Source organism: Erithacus rubecula (genome assembly GCF_903797595.1).
Source record: "Erithacus rubecula genome assembly, chromosome: 20".
NCBI classification, from domain to species: domain Eukaryota; kingdom Metazoa; phylum Chordata; class Aves; order Passeriformes; family Muscicapidae; genus Erithacus; species Erithacus rubecula.
Genome location: NC_136672.1, coordinates 7,548,075 through 7,565,956, shown reverse-complemented (window position 1 = coordinate 7,565,956; position 17,882 = coordinate 7,548,075). Strand labels below are relative to the sequence as shown.

The 17,882-nt window shown below is 43.1% G+C and overlaps 1 protein-coding gene across 1 annotated transcript in view; it reads right to left on the bottom strand.

Annotated features, from left to right (window-relative positions):
• Positions 1–10,716: 10,716 nt before the first annotated feature.
• ANKFN1 (ankyrin repeat and fibronectin type III domain containing 1) overlaps positions 10,717–17,882 on the bottom strand; it is a gene marked incomplete at its 5' end in the record, with an annotated part of 56,462 nt that continues 49,296 nt past the window's right edge. Inside the window, 3 exons of the mRNA XM_079323602.1 lie at positions 10,717–11,675; positions 13,776–13,995; positions 17,174–17,340. Of these exons, the coding sequence (XP_079179728.1) occupies positions 10,855–11,675; positions 13,776–13,995; positions 17,174–17,340 (1,208 nt within the window). The 3' untranslated portion in view covers positions 10,717–10,854. The remainder of the gene's footprint in view (positions 11,676–13,775; positions 13,996–17,173; positions 17,341–17,882) is intronic.

Below are 17,882 nucleotides of genomic sequence, written 5' to 3'. Positions count from 1 at the left end.
AAAACCCTGGGACCCAAAGCTCAATCAGAAATTGTTACCATCTGAGTTTACTCAGCTCCATCTCTTTTCAAGTACCACGAATGAATGTTGAGGGAAAGTCAATAGTGCTAAATTCACCCTGAATGTTAAACCCACGGATTGCCATAGCATTAGGGGCCAGGGATGAACTGTGGCTATGACCATCTAATTCAATTAACATTTACGTTCTAACAAACCCCGCCCCATTTGCAAGTCCTAAGTAATATGGTAAATATGGAACAAATTATCAGCAACAGCAGGGGAGATTTAAAATATGCATCTCGAGTTTGGAGTCACTCAGGAACCTGCAGTGATGCAATCACTCAGACAGAGCGATCTTTATGAGTTTAGCTGTGCCAAGAATCCCCGTGCTAACCAACTTCCCGAGCCCGGGTGACACACAGCTGCCAAAAGCTCACCCACCAAGAACAACGCCTGCAAGTTTTTGCACATCTGTTGTTCCACAGTGACTTAGAGTGGTGCTTCCTGACCTCTTTTAATCAGAAAACCTTTTTCAGCCTGGGGCAGCGCACAGAGTCCTGGACAGCGGGCTGAAGGCCGGTGGCGATGGCTGCGGGTTCTGGGGGTTCGGGGCTGTGTTTGACTCCGTGTGTGGAGCCCAAAGCCCTGTCCCATCCCGTGCCACCGCCGACTTCAGCGTCCCGAGCGCCAGCACCTGCGACGATGGCGAGAGAGGCCGCGATCCACGCCGGACGAGCCTCCTCATGAGTGGGGCAGAGACGCAGGGCAGGCTGCGGGCAGCGCGGCCGCTCGGGCCCACTCGCGCTGGGGCGCCGGGGATCCCCTCAGGCGCTGCCGCGGGCCCGGGAGGGGGCGCCATGTTGGGGGCGTGAGGGGACAGCGGGGTTCGGGCCGCAGGCACCGGGGATATTCGAGTACCGGCCCTCGGGCTGTGCCCGCACCGGGCATGGCACAGGCAGTGACCCCCGGGTTATCCCCGCACCGGGCATGGCTCAGGCAGTGACCCCCGGGTTATCCCCGCACCGGGCATGGCACAGACAGTGACCCCCGGGCTGTGCCCGCACCGGGCACGGCTCAGGCAGTGACCCCCGGGCTGTGCCCGCACCGGGCATGGCACAGGCAGTGACCCCCGGGTTATCCCCACACCGGGCATGGCTCAGGCAGTGACCCCCGGGTTATCCCCGCACCGGGCACGGCTCAGGCAGTGACCCCCGGGTTATCCCCACACCGGGCACGGCTCAGGCAGTGACCCCCGGGCTGTGCCCGCACCGGGCACGGCTCAGGCAGTGACCCCCGGGCTGTGCCCGCACCGGGCACGGCTCAGGCAGTGACCCCCGGGCTGTCCCACGCCAGTCACAGAGCCCGGCCCGGGCTGTGCCACGCCGGCCATCGGGGCAGCACGGGCGGGCTCAGCCCGTGCCCGGTACCGAGCCCCACCCGAGCCTCCTCAGGACTTTGTCCCCCTGCCGCGGGCTCGGTCACTGCAGCAGCATCGGAGCTGCCGAGGTGTAAATCTGGTGTAAACTCTAGAGCTGACCCGGCGGGCGTCACTGGAGTGAATTAGGACACACTGACTTAAGCTGGTAAAAATACATTTCTCTTTCAGTGAAGAGTAAGTGTTGCAAGGGGTGTCGCGTTGGCACAGAGGGTGATGTAGTGATTTATAAGCCAGGGTGGAATGGTGTCCTGCACTCCGGGCAAACCGGGAGTAAATCGGGCGGACAGCGCTGCTGTGTTTCCTCTGCTCTTGTTGGAGGAGAAGTCTGCAGTGCTGACCAGCAAAACTGACCATCGCTCTGCCTGGGTTTTTGTAATTCCCTTCTCTGGGTATCCAGGACAGGGTAAGACATGCTCGGCTCTGCGGCTGTGTACGGGCTGTGGCCCATGGCACAGCCAGGGCTCTGGTCACGGCCCGCGGGGATGGGCTGTGCAGCCAGTGTGACTCAGGACAGGACTGCGCGTCTGCAGCCAAGCCGCAGAACCAGCTGCAGGGCACTGACACCACAAACACACGGGAGATGCTGGTTTGCATCCTCCCGAACTAAAGCTGGAAAAGCGTGCGGGGATGCATCCAGCTCTCTCAGGCAGGACGAGCAGTCGGCGTCGCTCCGTGGCTGCTTTACAGCGTACCTGAAACAGCGCTCGCAGCTGAGTGCGTTTGCGCTCAGTGCATCCTACATCTGGAGACAAGCAGCGTGCGGCTCGTGTGCTGGAGCCGGGCCAGGGTTAAGCCCCAGTAGTCGGAGCTGGATCCCTGGTAGCACTCGTGATGGGAGGTCAGGCGCAATGAAAGAGCCCTAGTAGTTTGAGAAGGAACACACCAGCACCTCTCCTGATGGGAGGTCAGGCACAGTGAGCAGGAGGGCCCCCCTCGTGCTGGCAGCTCCGTTCCAGCCTTTGGCTGGGCTCCAGAAGACTAAAATAGAGCCTTAGACTGTCCCCTCGGCAGCACTGCCAGCCAGAGCCCTGACAATCCTGGGGTTGTACTCAAACGTGAGTCCCTCGGGAGCGTGGGCTTTACCTTCACAGCTGAGGCTCTGAGTAGGTCGGAGCAGGCAGGGCTGTTGCTCTTGTGACTCAGACTCGAGGAAGAGAGGGATCAGGATGGAGCCACGAGAGAGCAGGGGATCAGAACTACAAGGCACAGAAGGGGTAAAGAAGCAAGTGTGCCCCAGAAGAAAACCTGAAAAACAATCCTTGTTCTGCTCTGGCTGGGTTCAAAACACGTGTAGCCCTGCGAATCGGGCGTTCCACTGTTCAGGGTCGAGTTCTGATTTAGCTCCTCTCTGTGACCATTTCAGGAAAATATAAGTGAACAAAACAAAACAGTATTTTCCTTACCCAAATATTTTAAAAAGCAATATGGGAAAAGACAAAGGCCATGTAGGTTCTTGTGACTGATCCCCATGTATGTGGAAAAATCTTCAGTGGTTCAGAAACGATCACGGCTGTGGGGAACAGTAGCCACGTTCCTGTGATGAAAGTCTCCAACAAAATGCTCGATTTTCAGAAGTGAGGGGCACTCCCAAGTACCACTAAAATCAGCAGCAGTGGCAGATGTTGGTGTTTTTTACAGAGGGTGTTTCAACTCTTACCGAATTATTTATCATCATTTAAGGCATCCGTACTTGGAATATTTTGCTTCAGGATTTTTAGACAGCGATAACAAAGAGTGCCAGACAAAACATATTGGCATTGTCTTTTTCCCCCTGAGAAATAAAATTTGATCAAAATTTTGAAATAATCTATTTTGAAAATATCACATTGATTCATTGGAAAAAAAGCTGACATCACCAAATTCAGCGATTTTGATATTTCAAGCAAAAGCATGCATATTTAATGGTATTAAAGTCTATTTTTCTTTAAATTTATTTAATATTAGTTTATAAGGCTCAAAAAGTTGCTGCTCCATTGATTATTATTATTGTTATTATTATTATTATTTTTCTGTAATTGAGTGTGTGTGTGTGAACAGAGAGTGGATGATTCTACCTGATTTTTTTAATATAATTAAGATGAACTGGACAGACTAGCCTTTTGCTAAAAGATATATTTGTTTGAAGAGAGAGATTGAAAACAGCAGTCTGGGGAGGAGAAGAGGAGTCTGGGGAAGAGAACAGTGAAGCTTATAAATGAAATTTTTGTATGTTTTCAAAACAAACAAAAACCCCAAATAAAACCCAAAGCTTTTATTTAAAGGCAGAATGAAAAAAAATAAGTTAATAGTTTGCTCAGAGAGATGAGAGTTTATATAGGTCAATACACTGGAGTGAAACAGTGAAATGGGTATTTTTGCTGTCAGAAGAGCAAGTCAGAAACATGCCCAGAAAAGTTTGCAACTTCTTTGCAGTTGGTTTAAAAGCTTTTCAGGAAAACAGCAGAGAACACAGAGGCAGGTACAGAACAGCACTGTCCTTCATGGCAGACGTGTTGGAAATGTCTGGGAGAGCTGCCCTGCTCACTTACTGATCTTCTGAGAGAAAGGAGAAATCTCAGCTCAGGGCAAGCAAAACATACAAACAACCAGGCTCCAAAAATGCATGGTACATGCAAAATGCACCAGAGGAACTGAAGCACATGCACACAAAAATCCTGCCTTGTCCTGCAATTTCTTATGTCACTGTACATGACTAATTACTTGCATTTGTTTTTTTGGTTTTTTTCCTTTGACCAACTTAGTAAACATGGTACCAATTTTAATGTTTTGGAATTAAAAATCAAGGTAGTGGAAATGACAGACATATTTTATCTTACACTTGGAGTATTATTATTCCACTTTGGCTGTGTTCTGGTTAAAATATTTTCCATGGGTGAAAATATCCAGTGGCACAGTGTTATTTTTGAAGCTTGCATTGGGTTGGGATGTCACAGCTGAAATACAGACCATGGCCACTGTGGACATTGCCACATGTACCTGTGCACAGCTATGGATGCTGACCAGGAAATTGTGTCCCTGCTGTGCCACAAGCTGTCGGTGTGACCTTGGCCATGTCACTTACTCCAGTTACAGCATCACCTGATTGTAAAAACACATTTAGCAACCTGCCCATTGTGAAACTGTGACCCAGAGCAGAACCCTTCCAGTCTGACTTCAGCATTCAAAACAGAGTTGTTCTTGTTTCCCTTAACATACAGTAGCACAGTTCCACACTGCATTAGAAGTATCTTACTTTGCTTTTTTGTGTACAATAATATGTGAAAAAAATTCTATTTAGGTTGTCTTTTATGGGAGAATATTTTCACCCACAAACCTGGAAGCCATGCCTATTTCATTCAGGTTTCTGAATTAAAATAAAGACTTGAAGACAAGATTTGAAAGCTTGGTCTTAGAAAAAGTCACTTTCCAATAAAAGCAAAGGAGTTCAGGGAGAAACACAAGCTACCTTCAGATTTCCAGGGATTGGAAAGTTCACATATGGGGGTACTTGATGATGGTCAAACAGAATATTTTTCAAAAAATCCTGTTTAAAGATTATGCACAAGTGCATGTGGTATTTAAGATCATGTGAGTGTACACACCAGCATTTCTTTGTTAATGAGGGAGAAGACTTGAAGTGCATAATTTTAGAAGGTCACAGGAGTGGTAAGAATGCAAGAGCAATTCAAGTCTTGAAAATCTTGAAAGAGCTGAGTTTCTATGATATTAGATCAAACAAAAAAATATATGTTAAGAACATTTTTATGACAATGATTCACTCAAATAAACATAAGATTTCTTTTACCAATCGGGCTTTTTTTTTTCCTTTCTAAAATAGTATTTAATATCTGAAGCTATAAAAAAATATTTGTAGTCCTGAAAATTATTTTCATTGTCTATTTTATGTACTATTCATGCCTCTTTCAGGAATTATTAAAGAAGCATGAGTCATACGGCACTCATTTACTCTTGGCTCGTGGCCATCCTCAATATATATTTTGATTTTTTTCAAGCCATTCACAGGTACATATGCATGAAAATATTGTCGTGTCAAGTCCCAAGCTCACAGTCAGCACAGCATACATTGTTCATCAAGATATTTACAAAGTTTTGGAGCACATAAAATTGTGCATTATTTTGTACCAAAATTTAAACTTTAACATACGCTCGGTTGCATATATAGAAACAAGTTACAATAAAAATCTGAACAAAGACAACCAATAAACAGCCAAATTGCTATGTACAAACAAGGCAGGAAGCAATTAAACACTGCCTCGCACATTTCACTTAAATTACTTTTTCTCGGAGGGGAAAAAACAAACAACCTCTCTTCCCCTCCCCCAGGTCCCCAATAACCCTATTAAGTCTTTGTTTTTATCAGCAAAATGGCTGGAACTCCCAATTGCATTCAGAAGGGAATTCATTTGTATAACATGGGAGAGAAATTTGGTCCCTATTACAAGGAGCAATAGAGAATTCTGCCGTGAGGGCTTCCCCCAGTACCACTGGTGTCACACAGCATGGTGGGCTCTCTCTCTGAGCCCTGCTCCAGCCATCCCTGTGACCTCCAGGTTTATATTGAGATCAAACCCCTCTTGTCTTCCCTACACCTCTCATTTTTTGCACCAGCATAAATGTGTTGTTTCCATGATGACTCCAGTGGTCTCAGGTGAAACAGAACTGTGTCAGGGTGTGCTGGTCTGTACATGGTCTGTCCTGATCCAGCTTCAGTGGAATTACTCCTGATTTACACTGGTGTAAAAGAACCTGGAGGAAGGCCCAAAGACAGCAGGACTGTGCCCTAAGAGACCTTTACATAAAGTTAACCACAAAAAATCTGTGCTTTCTGTTTCAAATCTGCTTAATAAATGACTGCAGTTCACAGTAATAGGGTAGATTAGTGCCACATCAACTTCTCCAATGTCAGATCAGTTTCACAAAGCTTTTCCAAGAAAGAAAATTAAAATAACAATCAACATTAAAAGTTTGTTCCTACTCTTTTGAAAAGCTACATAGGTGGTTTTCTGTAGCCTAGTGACAGCCAAGCTCAGTAACACATTCCCCTGTTGTGGGCTGACTGGTGTCAAGGCTGAACCTTGCCCAGGGTGCTGTGGTGTGAAAAGACTGAGGAAAACATTCCAGCCTGGCTCCTGTTCACCCCAAAGCCCAGGCTGAGAAGCAGCTGCTGGGCCAGAGCTCACAGACCCTGGCCCTGAGGAGAGGTGATCTCTGAGCTGGTGGGATCTCTCCAGCATGCAGCAGAGATGGATGTGCTGCTGCACAGCTGGATCAGAGGGAGATGACTCCTCCTGGCTCCTCCTGGCAGTGCAGAGCTGCCTAAGCCAAGGGAGGGCTCTGGGGGCTGCTCCAGGTGGGTGGGTGCCCTGCTGGCCTGTCCCTGCTGCCAGCTCCAAAGTGCCACAGTCCAATTGCCTTTCTGAAAAGAATTTATGGTGCCAACAGGTCCCCTTCTCACTGCTGGGCATGATTCAGCCTTATGAATTCCACTTCATGCAATCAAAAGATAAATTATATTTACAAATAAACCATTCTAGTTACTTTATGTTTCTCTTTAGTGGAAAAATCAGAGAGCCAACCTAATGAAATCTCCATTGTCTGAAAATTCAGGGCCTGTTTACTAAAAATACTTTTTGCTGATGGCAAAGTTCAACACCTTAGAGAAATTCAGAGTAAGTTTCCAAGCTGTGTTTCATATTTTCAAATACACTATACCCTTGTTGTTTGTAAGGCTGTATTGAAATTTTACATAACAGTCATGAGCCATGCATTTAAACACCTTAAAAGAGTTGACCAGCAACTTAATGTATTTCTTTATAGTATGGAGAACTTAAAGATGCACTGTCTCTTTCCAAAACACATGAATATTCAGGATAAAATATTCCATCTCCCCTCTCCCTCTTTAATGTCTATATTTAAAACCATTATTTTATAGATTTCTTTGTCTTACTATGTAAAAAAACCAATTGTTAATTAGGCTCTAAAACAAAATAAAAAATACAAGCATGGGAAATAAATGCTTGAGCCACAGGTGTCTTGAGACAAACTGTCCATGTGCAGATGCCTTTCTGGATACTAGAAATTTGGAATTTTGAGTGCAAACCTTGCAGTTTACCTGTATGTCACTTCCTACTAGCAGAAACAGGAAACTTTGAGGCCACTAAACAGGGATATATGGTCCACATTTTTTTTTTCCTTTTTATGGAGTCATAATATTAAAGCATTATGTTCTTTTCTAGCCAGTCCAAGTCATGGTTAGAAACAGGAGGGACTGGATTCAGCCCAGGAGAAAACACACTCCCTGAAAAATGCAGGACAAAAATTCTGGTGCAAGATGGATGAGTAAGAGGGACCCAGAAGCTGCAAAGCCCAAGTGCCCCTTTAGAGAGGAGAGCTTCAGCTGGTGCAAAGTGCACACACCTCCTTTGAATGAACTGTCTGCTGGCCACTGGAACTGGTGTGCTGCAGGCTCTGAGCCTGCACTGCCCAGCTCTGTGCAAGAATCCTTGGAGTGAGACTTGAGCTCAGCCTGGAGAAAGGTGTCCCAGTTATTAAAGGTTTGGATTCTTAATTTTAATTTGATTCTGGACTGTGAGCCTTTACTCAGCTCTACTCAGAAGAGTCACTGGTGGAGTCACTCTATGGAGTGGGCAAACAGTGCTGTGCTGTGCATTTCCCAGGATTTTTTTCAATTGCTGAAGTTTCTTGTGAAATGTGTGATGTTCCTAAGAGAAGTGCAGAAGAATTGTGATTTGTCTTATGTCAGTACTTTAAAGGTGCTGCCCTCTATTTATTTATCTCTGGGTGTTCACTGCTATTCTTTTAAGGAAACCCAAAATAGGTAGTGATAGCAATTTTGAACAAAGAACCTGTATTTTTACCTAAAGGTAAGTCAGTGCTTTATAGCCAGAAGTATTTAAACCCAGAACTGCCAATTAGTTCTTTGACTGTTAAAGATTGTGGAAGAACTTCAATCTGGAGGCAATAGATCAAGGAAGCACATCCAATTTGCCATCACCTATACACTACTTGCACAGCTAGGTTAAAATCAAGACAGGATGGATTTTGGCTGGTATTTGCACTCCTAGAGTCAAATTTCATCTCAGCACAGAAGATTATGATGAAGTCAAGGCCTTCCTACAAGTAAAGAATCCATTCCATTATTGACAGCATCTGGAAAGGTCCAGCAGCAGGAGAAGATAAGAGATTTTTACATCTTTATCTCACCAGCAGTGTGTGGATCTCTGCTGGAGATTTTGCTACTTCTTGCCCTCATTGTTCCTGATGAGCCAAAGCAAAGTGGGGTGGATTTCATTTAGGAACATCTTGTGTTATCTCAATACTTCCTGCAAAAACATACAGCCTCAGTTTACAGTTATTTTATCCTTTAATAGTTTTATGGTAGTTTTCTTTAGAGGCAAAACAGATGAGGAGAGCCTGGGTGAGGTGCTGGACACTGGAAAACTGTGTCAATTATTTTGATTCTGCGCAGGAGCTTTACATTGTTTGTCTCTCCCTGGTGAAAATCCTTCTGCTAATAAACAGAATCTAAAGTAACCAGCTGTGAGTGCCCTCAGTGACAGTCAGACATCTCTGCTTGGCTCTGTGGTGAGTCAGGCTTTCCCCATCCCCAGTTCCATACAATGTGTGCCCTTCTAGCTGTAAATGGGCACTGACACTGCTGCTCCCCCTGCATCTTCTCACCCACAGGAATTTTTGGTGTGGGTCTCATCCAAACTTTGTGGGAGTGAATGGAAGTCTTTCCATCCTCACTTTGGATCAGGTAATGAATGAGTATTTTTGGTGCAAAAAGTTAACTTCCTGCTCCCAAAAAGAGAAGTTACAAATGAAAATCCCTTATAGAAAATTTTTGCCCTTCCTATCACTGCAAAGACGCTTCTTGGCTTCCACATACTGACCAAGCAGAAAATAGTGAATAACATTTATTTTTGAATTTATGGATTGAGTTCACAGGGATTTTAATAGCACTGGGGTTATGGAAGTGCTATTTTAATAAGGACCACAGATCATGGGCCCAAATCCTTACCTTTACCTCAAGGACTTGTAAACTCAACTATTTAACTCAAATCTCTTTATTGGAGGCCTTAGAATGTATCCACCTGGAGGCTGGAAAACCAAAAGGTAGAAGGCTACACAAACACAGAGTGAGGGAATTTAACCAGCAGGAATGTGGCCTATAAAATTAAACTTCAAGAACTGTTTAAGAAAATTAAAGCTTGTGCAACAGCTTGGGTTTCTCTACACATTAGTTCTTTTCTTGGTGACTCCAGTGTTCTTATTAATATAGATTTCATTTTTGAGATCATCTTGTGTAGTGTTCCAAGGTTGATTGTGATTGCAAAGGACAAACTCTTGACTCACTGTAATTTGCCTTTACACAATATAGCAAGATGCCAACCTCCTTATCATATTTATTTGTATTTATTTGTATTTATTTGTATTTATTTGCATTTATTTGGGGCTCAAAGAAAAAAAAATCTTAGATTCAAACTGCACCCCAAACTTCCCTAATCTGAATTGCCAGAATATCCCAGCTTCAGACATAATGATCAAATACCCCTGGAGTTTATGGTGAATATTCAGAAATAAAAATAGGAGTGTTTCTTTCCAATGGGTCTGTGAGAGGGATGCTGACACAACAAAATGTGCTCTTGTGTGGTGGGGAGAAGAAAAACTTTGCTTCAATCTTACATAGACCCTGCATATTATTTGTCTAGAACCTGGCCTCATTCTGCCTGCTCTTGACCTCAAAGGTTCATCTCCTGAGCTTTTAAAACAACTTGCTACTTAAATAATTTGAAATCTAAGCTCCTGACAAAACAATTGCAATAATTATGTCAGGCTCTGACAGCATTCAGAGATGGTGTTGATTACATTTTCTAAATATTGAAAGAATTTTCATTTCTTTAAGTGGCTAGAAACTCTGGGTTATTTGTGTTACTAGACCAGTTAGCATTTCACTTATATCCAACCTAAAACCATTCAAGAAAAGCTGAAAAGTAGATAAAATGCAGGATATGGTGGGAAACATATGTCCTAACATAAGGACACCAAGGATGTTATAACTTCTGCTAACTTGCAGGCAGAACCACTCATGCTTAGAATTTTGCATGCTCAGAGAAACATGGAAATGAAAAGACCTGCAAAACCTGATTACTCAACTGCACATTGTTATGTGGTGACTGTTATGACTCTACCTGCAAAGCTGCAGATACCAGTAATAATAATGCTCACTTCATGACAGATGTGATGAAGTCAAAAGATTAGGATTCTTTAGAGTGGCACAAGTTGCCATTTCAGGAGCTGAATTTTTACCAATGGTTTTGGAAGTATGGCCTTTGTGATCACAACACTCATATCTCACGTGGAGTGATGGGAAGCAGAGCAGGATTCTGGGGTTAGAGGGTGCTGCTGAAAACTTCTGGGGAACCCAACTGCTCCTCTGGACCCGTGGTCTGTTGCATAGCACTGTGCACATCTGTGTGTTCTACAGACTCTGTGCTCATCACCCAGGACTTGCCCTCTTCACCCAGAAATGTTGTTCCATAGGGCTCCACGTGGACATCCTGCCTTGGTTCCTCATCCTTGCCTTTCCCATGCTCTGAAAGGCTGGGTGTGTGAGGTACCAAAGTGCTCTCAGACCCATGGATGGGCATCTTCCCCTGCTCTCTGGAGGTAGGTTCTTGAGACAAGTCTGGAGATCTCATGAGGTGCTGGGTGTAGATCCCTTCTGACAGGGAGCCCGCCTGGGTCTCGCTGTGCACGCGCAGCCAGCGGTGCTGCCGGCTGAAGTAGTTGTAATGTTGGTGTTTCCCCAACCTTTTCTTCCCTAAAAAGCCCAGTGGCTGCTTAGAGCTGGAGGACTTGTCCGTGCTTTTGGGTGTAAGCCCTGCCATTGTCAGACTGCTCATCTGCTCTGTGCAGCACTCAGCACTGGTGTCCAAGGCCCCGCACTCTGTCAGGCTTTCCCTCAGCGCCAGGCTGGGCTTCACATCGTGGGCTTGGAGCACGTTGGGTGCACTGCCCCCCAGGCCAGAGCCAGCCTGCTGGGAGATGTCCTGGGAGATGTCCTGGGAGATGTCCTGGGAGATGTCCTGGGAGGAGGAGGAGCAGAGCAGCTCTGGCTCCCTTGGGCTCAGCGTGTCGCTGGAGTCGTAGTCGCTGTCGGTGGGGAGGAAAACCTCGGAGCAGCCTTCTTCATCCGAGCAGGGCTGCGAGTCTGCAAGGGGAGACAAGCTCAGCAGAGAATGGCCTGACTGGCATTTATGTGGTTTTTGTTTTAATTTTACATCTCCAGTGCTGGAAGTGAATGTGTGTTTCCTCAGTGGAATTGCCACGGGCCGAGGTGACAGCAAAGGCAGTCAGGGAGGATTTATCAGGGAGGAGTTACAGATGTGGTAGACAGGTGGTGGCAGGATTAGAAAAACCAGAAAGAATTAATTTTTAATGTTAAAGGCAGGGAAAAAAATAATTCTAATCGGGATGAAGTTTTGAGAGGGTATTTCCTTATATCTTGCTTGTCTACTAAATTTCATAGACATGGTGATTTGTGAGAGAAAAAATCTCTAATCCAGGTTCTGTTTTTATTAAATATGCCAGTTAAATTACTGTAGATTTATATCTCTGTAATGGTGAGCAGGGTGCAACTCTAAGAGGCTCAAGGCACAACATGGAGGTTGATAAATAAAACCTGCCCTTTTGGCCATCAGGTGCATTGTGTGTTCAAATCCAAAACAGGCACACTAATTCAAAAAGTAAATTTGTGAACCAAGTCCCACACTGGCACTGAAATTGCTGCTGTCTTTTGGCTGCAGGAGGATCAATAAGATAACAAATAGTGGCATGTGTGATAGAACAGATTGATGCTCCATTGCCCTGGATAGTTTATTTTAGATTCCAGGAATTAAACATTGATTTTATATAGTGCTGGCTGCTCACTTGGAGCTCATGCAAATTGCCATAGAGCCCAGCACTAATGAATCCAGGGTGTGCAGGACAAGATAATGCTGCATTTCCCACTGTGCCAGAGCCAAGGATTATTCTGCATTCATGGTCTGTAATACAAGGGAAAAACAGCACAGGGAGGAGTGCTGAGAAAGAACACCACAGTATAATGGAGTGGAGCAAAACACCAGCCTCTTCAGCTTCCTTTTAACCTCATGAAATCTAATCTGAATAGATTTATTCATTCTCCTTAACTGTATAAAACTGCCAATTTGAAAAACCCCCAAAATATTAATACTATAATGGTCAAGACAGTTGTTTAATGCAGCATCTGTTGCTTTTGTTTTTACTGTTTCATTTACTTGTTGCTTAAAGATAGCAGAATGATGGTTTATTTTTTTCCTTCAAAATCCTTACTTTGTTAGCAAAATAGGTGTTGCTGTTCCCCTTACTTCATCTTTATTTGTTGTGATCCATTTCTTTCATCAGTTTAATTTTCTGGCTATGCAGAGAAGTAATAATGGTAAGTGAGGTGTGTACTTATTAGTGTAATTTGTGTAATTTAAAATGCTTGCCTAAAACACTGAGAACCCTGAGAGGTGTGTGAGAACAGCTGTTAAACTGGACTACTGGCACTAAAATTTGTTCTATCAAAACAAAGCAAGAGAGACATAAGAAATAATTGCTGCAGAGCAGAGGAACACTCAGTGTAATACCAGAGAAACAGAAGGTGGCAAATGGAAACTAATGAAAAATCTGTGTTAGATGCTGTAAAATTAATGAAAACTGTGGGAAAGAATAATAGGTACATGAGTGATGAGAACGGGTCAGTAGCTTTTGCTAGCAACTCGTGTCTCATCAGTCTAACAAAACTCTGAACGTGTTCACAATTAATACACAGCCATTGTCAGAGCTCTGAAGAGCTTTTGGTAATGTTCTTTACCACAGGCTCTGCAGCTGTAATTGGGACAAAGAGAAAGCTCCCTCTATATAAAATAGCAGATTGTTGGTGTAGGCAACAAATGAAGCAGGCAGCTTTCATCATGGATGAATTTTACTGGAATTCTGGACATCATGGAGAAGCCAGTGATAGCACTTGTCCCTTCCAACCTGTTCATTAAATGATCTGGAACAGTGAGGTGACAGAGTTGGCTGATGATGAGCAGTTATTCTGAGTAGCTGAAAATAAAAAATGACTGTAAAGATTATAGAAGGATCTCAGGATACTGAGTGGCAAATGATTGATAAAATGAGTGTTAAAAACCTTGAGAGTTGTGTGAAAAAATTTACTCCTTTTATAAAAAGACATGCAAGAACTGTTATAATTAAAAGTGTGTTCAAAGAGTGCTTGGTGAACAAAGAAAAGTTTTCTTACCACTCACAGCTTTTCTCCTCTGGATTCTAGGCTCAGGGGAAGAGGGAGGTGAAGGAAGACAATCTAGATGTGAAGAGGTGGAGCTCATTTTCTTCTGAGACTGTTCTTCTGAAAGATCCACAAACTTCTTTATGGGCAGGCCTGCTGCTGGCTGCTTGTATCTTGCATACTGCAGTGCTTCTGTGATCCATCTCATGTCCCTCCAGATCTCATCAATTTGCTGTGGAGAAAACAATAGTGACAAAATACAGTTCAGTCTGAGTATTAATTTTACCTAAGTCTGTATTTTTTTCAAGTGCCCAAGTAAGTCTGTAGTCACTGCCAAGAGACAGCAGCAGGATCCCCCAAAAGAACATTCAGATTGAGGTGGTCTGAAATGATTTTGGTTAAGAGGTTCCTCAGTTAAGAATATCTAGTTAGGAGGGGTGAATCCAGACCTAAAGTCTGACATGGAAAGAACATGAAAATTTTATTTTGATGGAATAAAAAATTGATCAGTTTGTAGCACACCTGGAAGTTGGTTTGATTCTCTATTGGAATAAAAGTGAGACTTCTGGAGCATCTTTGCAAACCCAGGTCAAAGCAATTGCTCAGGTCAGACCTAGTTTTTAACAAAGAATATGCATACGTGTGGGTACATAAATGGAGGGCAGAAGCACAGCTAGGAGCTGAACTGCCCTTTCTCCCTTACCATTTTAGTCTGCATACATTTTAAAAGTATAAATCTACAGAAAAGCAGTTCTAAGACATGCCTGTTGATGGCAATAAGAGACAAGTGCCTAAATCAATAGCAGGATGTAGGTTTAAGCATCTCTGCAGAGAGAAAAGGTACTGTTTAATGTGGGTCTGAAGAGTCTTTTGATAATGGAGCACTTTCAACATCTTTAAACATCATCTTCAAGCCATTCAAGATCTTTGATGGCTGAGCAAATGTTGCAACCATCAAATGGCAGTAGCTGTGAGTAAATACCCTCCTGCTGCAGTGCCCTTTCTAGAAGTTCCCTGCACTTCTCCTATAGAAGGTTCTGAATTTCAAGTGGGCTTTCCTATTAATATTGCAGTGTTTGAGAGAAGCTGCTTTGCAGTTACACCAGTTACATTCTGCAAGAATGCAGTGGGAGTTCTAGGTCAGTAATAGAGAGGCAAATTGAGGGGTACTTTGTGCAGTGCAATTGTCTGATAGGGGAGTGACAAGGGATCAGAGAGTCACAGAGGGATGCAGACTGATATTTGAAGATGACTTCTCTTAGCTGGAGATACTTCACAAAATGCATATTCCAAGTGTGAAATTTACTCCCAGGGGATGTTGTAGATGCCAGATTTGCTGGGGTAGTTCCTGATGAGCTGTGTTGGAGGCAGGATAGCTGGGCAGAAGGATCTTGGTTTTGACCTAGTATGGCCATTTTTATGTAAAGGTGAAATCCTGACTCCAATGATGTCAGTGTAAGCCATGCCACTGAGTTAATCTGAACTAAGAATATACATCAATAGGAATAGCAAATGGTTCAGAGATTAATTCATAATCCTGCATAATTTCAAGACTTCAGTGTAGCTCCATGAAGAGAATTCCAGTTAGCAAACATCTCACCTATTTGAAGATTTTATACATCCTTTCTGTGATCCTCCCTCAACCCCAAACAAGAACCACCCTGCATGCAGTTTATTAAAATGCAAATCCTGTTGGGTTTTCACCTGATGCTCTTCTTCAGGACATTGTAATGAATTGTGGTTCTTTTACAATTTAGGAGCATTTGAAGCATTACATTATATAAATTACAGCTTAATTCAGTTTTAGTTTCAATGTCTGTAGATTTCTTTCCTTTCTAACATTCTGGTAAAGACTCCAAGTACCTTGTATACTGGTTGGTTTTTTTTTTTTTTTTTTTTATAATTTTTACTTTTCAGTTGCCCTCTGACTCCTTTTCAGAACTGCATTTATATAGACTCCCTTGCTCTTTACAATGTTTGGTTTGTGTAGTGACTTCAACACTGTCTTAGATCTGGGATCACACAAATGCTCTTGTGGTTTCGTGGTCACCACTGAAGATTGTGGTATGTGGTGGGCAGAGATATTTTTGCCAATAGGTGGAATACAGCTGGTTTTCATTTGAGAGGAAACCTGACAAGCCTAATGCACTGTCACAATAATTCACCACAAAACAGGGTAGTTGAAAATGTTCTCCCATATTTTCCCAGCATAGATATGTGATTCAAACACTTTGGAGAAGAGGAACACAGAATTGTCTATACAGCACCTGTATATTAATATACAAATGCTTGGATTTGATGTGAAGGATAAAAATTTTCCTAATTCTTCTGCAGTCTGAAAGAAAGCTAGATTTTCTGAGTGTGAGAATGGGAGGTGAGTGAGAGTGAAAGTAAAATGGATCTTCCCTCTCTGCTCTGCTGCAGTTTGCCAAAACTGGACAAGGCAAAGGGAGTCTGAATGCAGAACAAAGAGAAATAGAAATATTATCCTTTTGTTCATAACTATGGAGGGCCAAACATCTTGTCAGTGGGATAAATGGTGTCTTGGCCCCTATTCCAACAGAAGATTGCTTGAATATTAAGAATATAGAGCTGTAAAGTTATTTGCATCTCTTTATTGAAAGACAGTCAACCGTGCCCATAGATATACTTTGCAAAAGTCATGAGCTTTATCTATAAATAACCAATTGCCAAAATAGTTTGCAAAAGGACAGGCTTTGCTGTGCTGCACAACAGAGTGTAGTTCAAAGACCCTGAGTCGAGTAGGTAAAGTCTTGATTTGGGAACAGTAGAGGAAATTCAGGATGAAGGACAGAGAATAAACAAATTGGACAAGTATGGTAACACTGGTGATCATCCTGCACTGGGGGCCTGGAGCAGTGCCACTGCATGGTGCTGGCCAGGCTCACAGCTGCTTTTGGGGCCAGCTTGACATCTGAAATGCAGAGCTGTATTCCTGAGTGTGATATTGTTGGTGGAGATTGTCTCCACAACCTAGTCTGAATTTTCGTTTTAATTTTTTTTAATTGCCACATTATCGCGGTGAAAAATGTCCCCATTTCATCCAGACAAAGAAAAACTCTTACACAAATGAGTGCCCAGACATGGTGCTAGCTTACCTCACGTTAGATGGGAGGGAGTTTTACAAGCAGGCTGACACATTTCTTTATAACAGTCTAGTATAACTGTCATTTGATTTTACCCATAAAAATCCTTCTATAAAAGCAACAACTAAGGAAAGCATGTTCTGGGTTTGAATTTCATAAAAACAGAATTGCACTTTTGATACAACTGCTCTTTTTATGATGTCTGTGAATAATTCTCCATTTAGATTTCAAATTACAGCCCCATGCAATTTTTAAGAAAGCCACCTTAAAATCTCCTTGGAATAGTCAGAAACAGACTATTACCTGTATGTAGTCTATAACTTGCTGGTGTCTTTGTTTGGCTGCAGCGACTTCACTGTCTGAAATTGCTTCCCTCAGGGACTGCTGGGTTTTCAGAGAGTCCAGCTCTATGACAGCAGAAAGGCGGCAATATAGGCTTATAAATTTTTCCTTGTAGCAGCAAAAATGAACTGTGAAAAGACCAAGTGCAAAGGAAAATTGTTACATTCTGGTTATGAAATATGAAATCCTTAGCTTGCAGAACACAAATTTTATTCAATATAGTAGCTAACTCTGGATGGGTTTCTTTAAGCTAGAAATAAATAATCCAGGCTTTAGTTCTTCTCTCATTTACACTGGATTTAGTCTGTAACTTCACTGATTTCAAAAGAGTAATTTCTAATTATATCTAAGTGAAGGGATAATCAGGTCCTTAGGATGTAGCTCCAGAGGCTATCTTTCCCTTGATAGCTTTAATCAGAAAGGCTATTCCTGAGGCTTTTATAGCTCATCATTTCTTTTATCAAGAAAGTAGTGACATGACTGGAAAATGAAACTCATATTTTATTTCTTTTTAATTGAGTGTTTCAGAATGAAAGGATTATTTTGAAGGCTGATAGCTTTCTCTTGGGCTATGCTGGCTTAAATCAGGAACTTCAATGTAAATGACTCAGCAGGAAAAACATTGCAGTGATATCAGAGTTTGGGGGAAACAATTAAAACTATTTTAGGT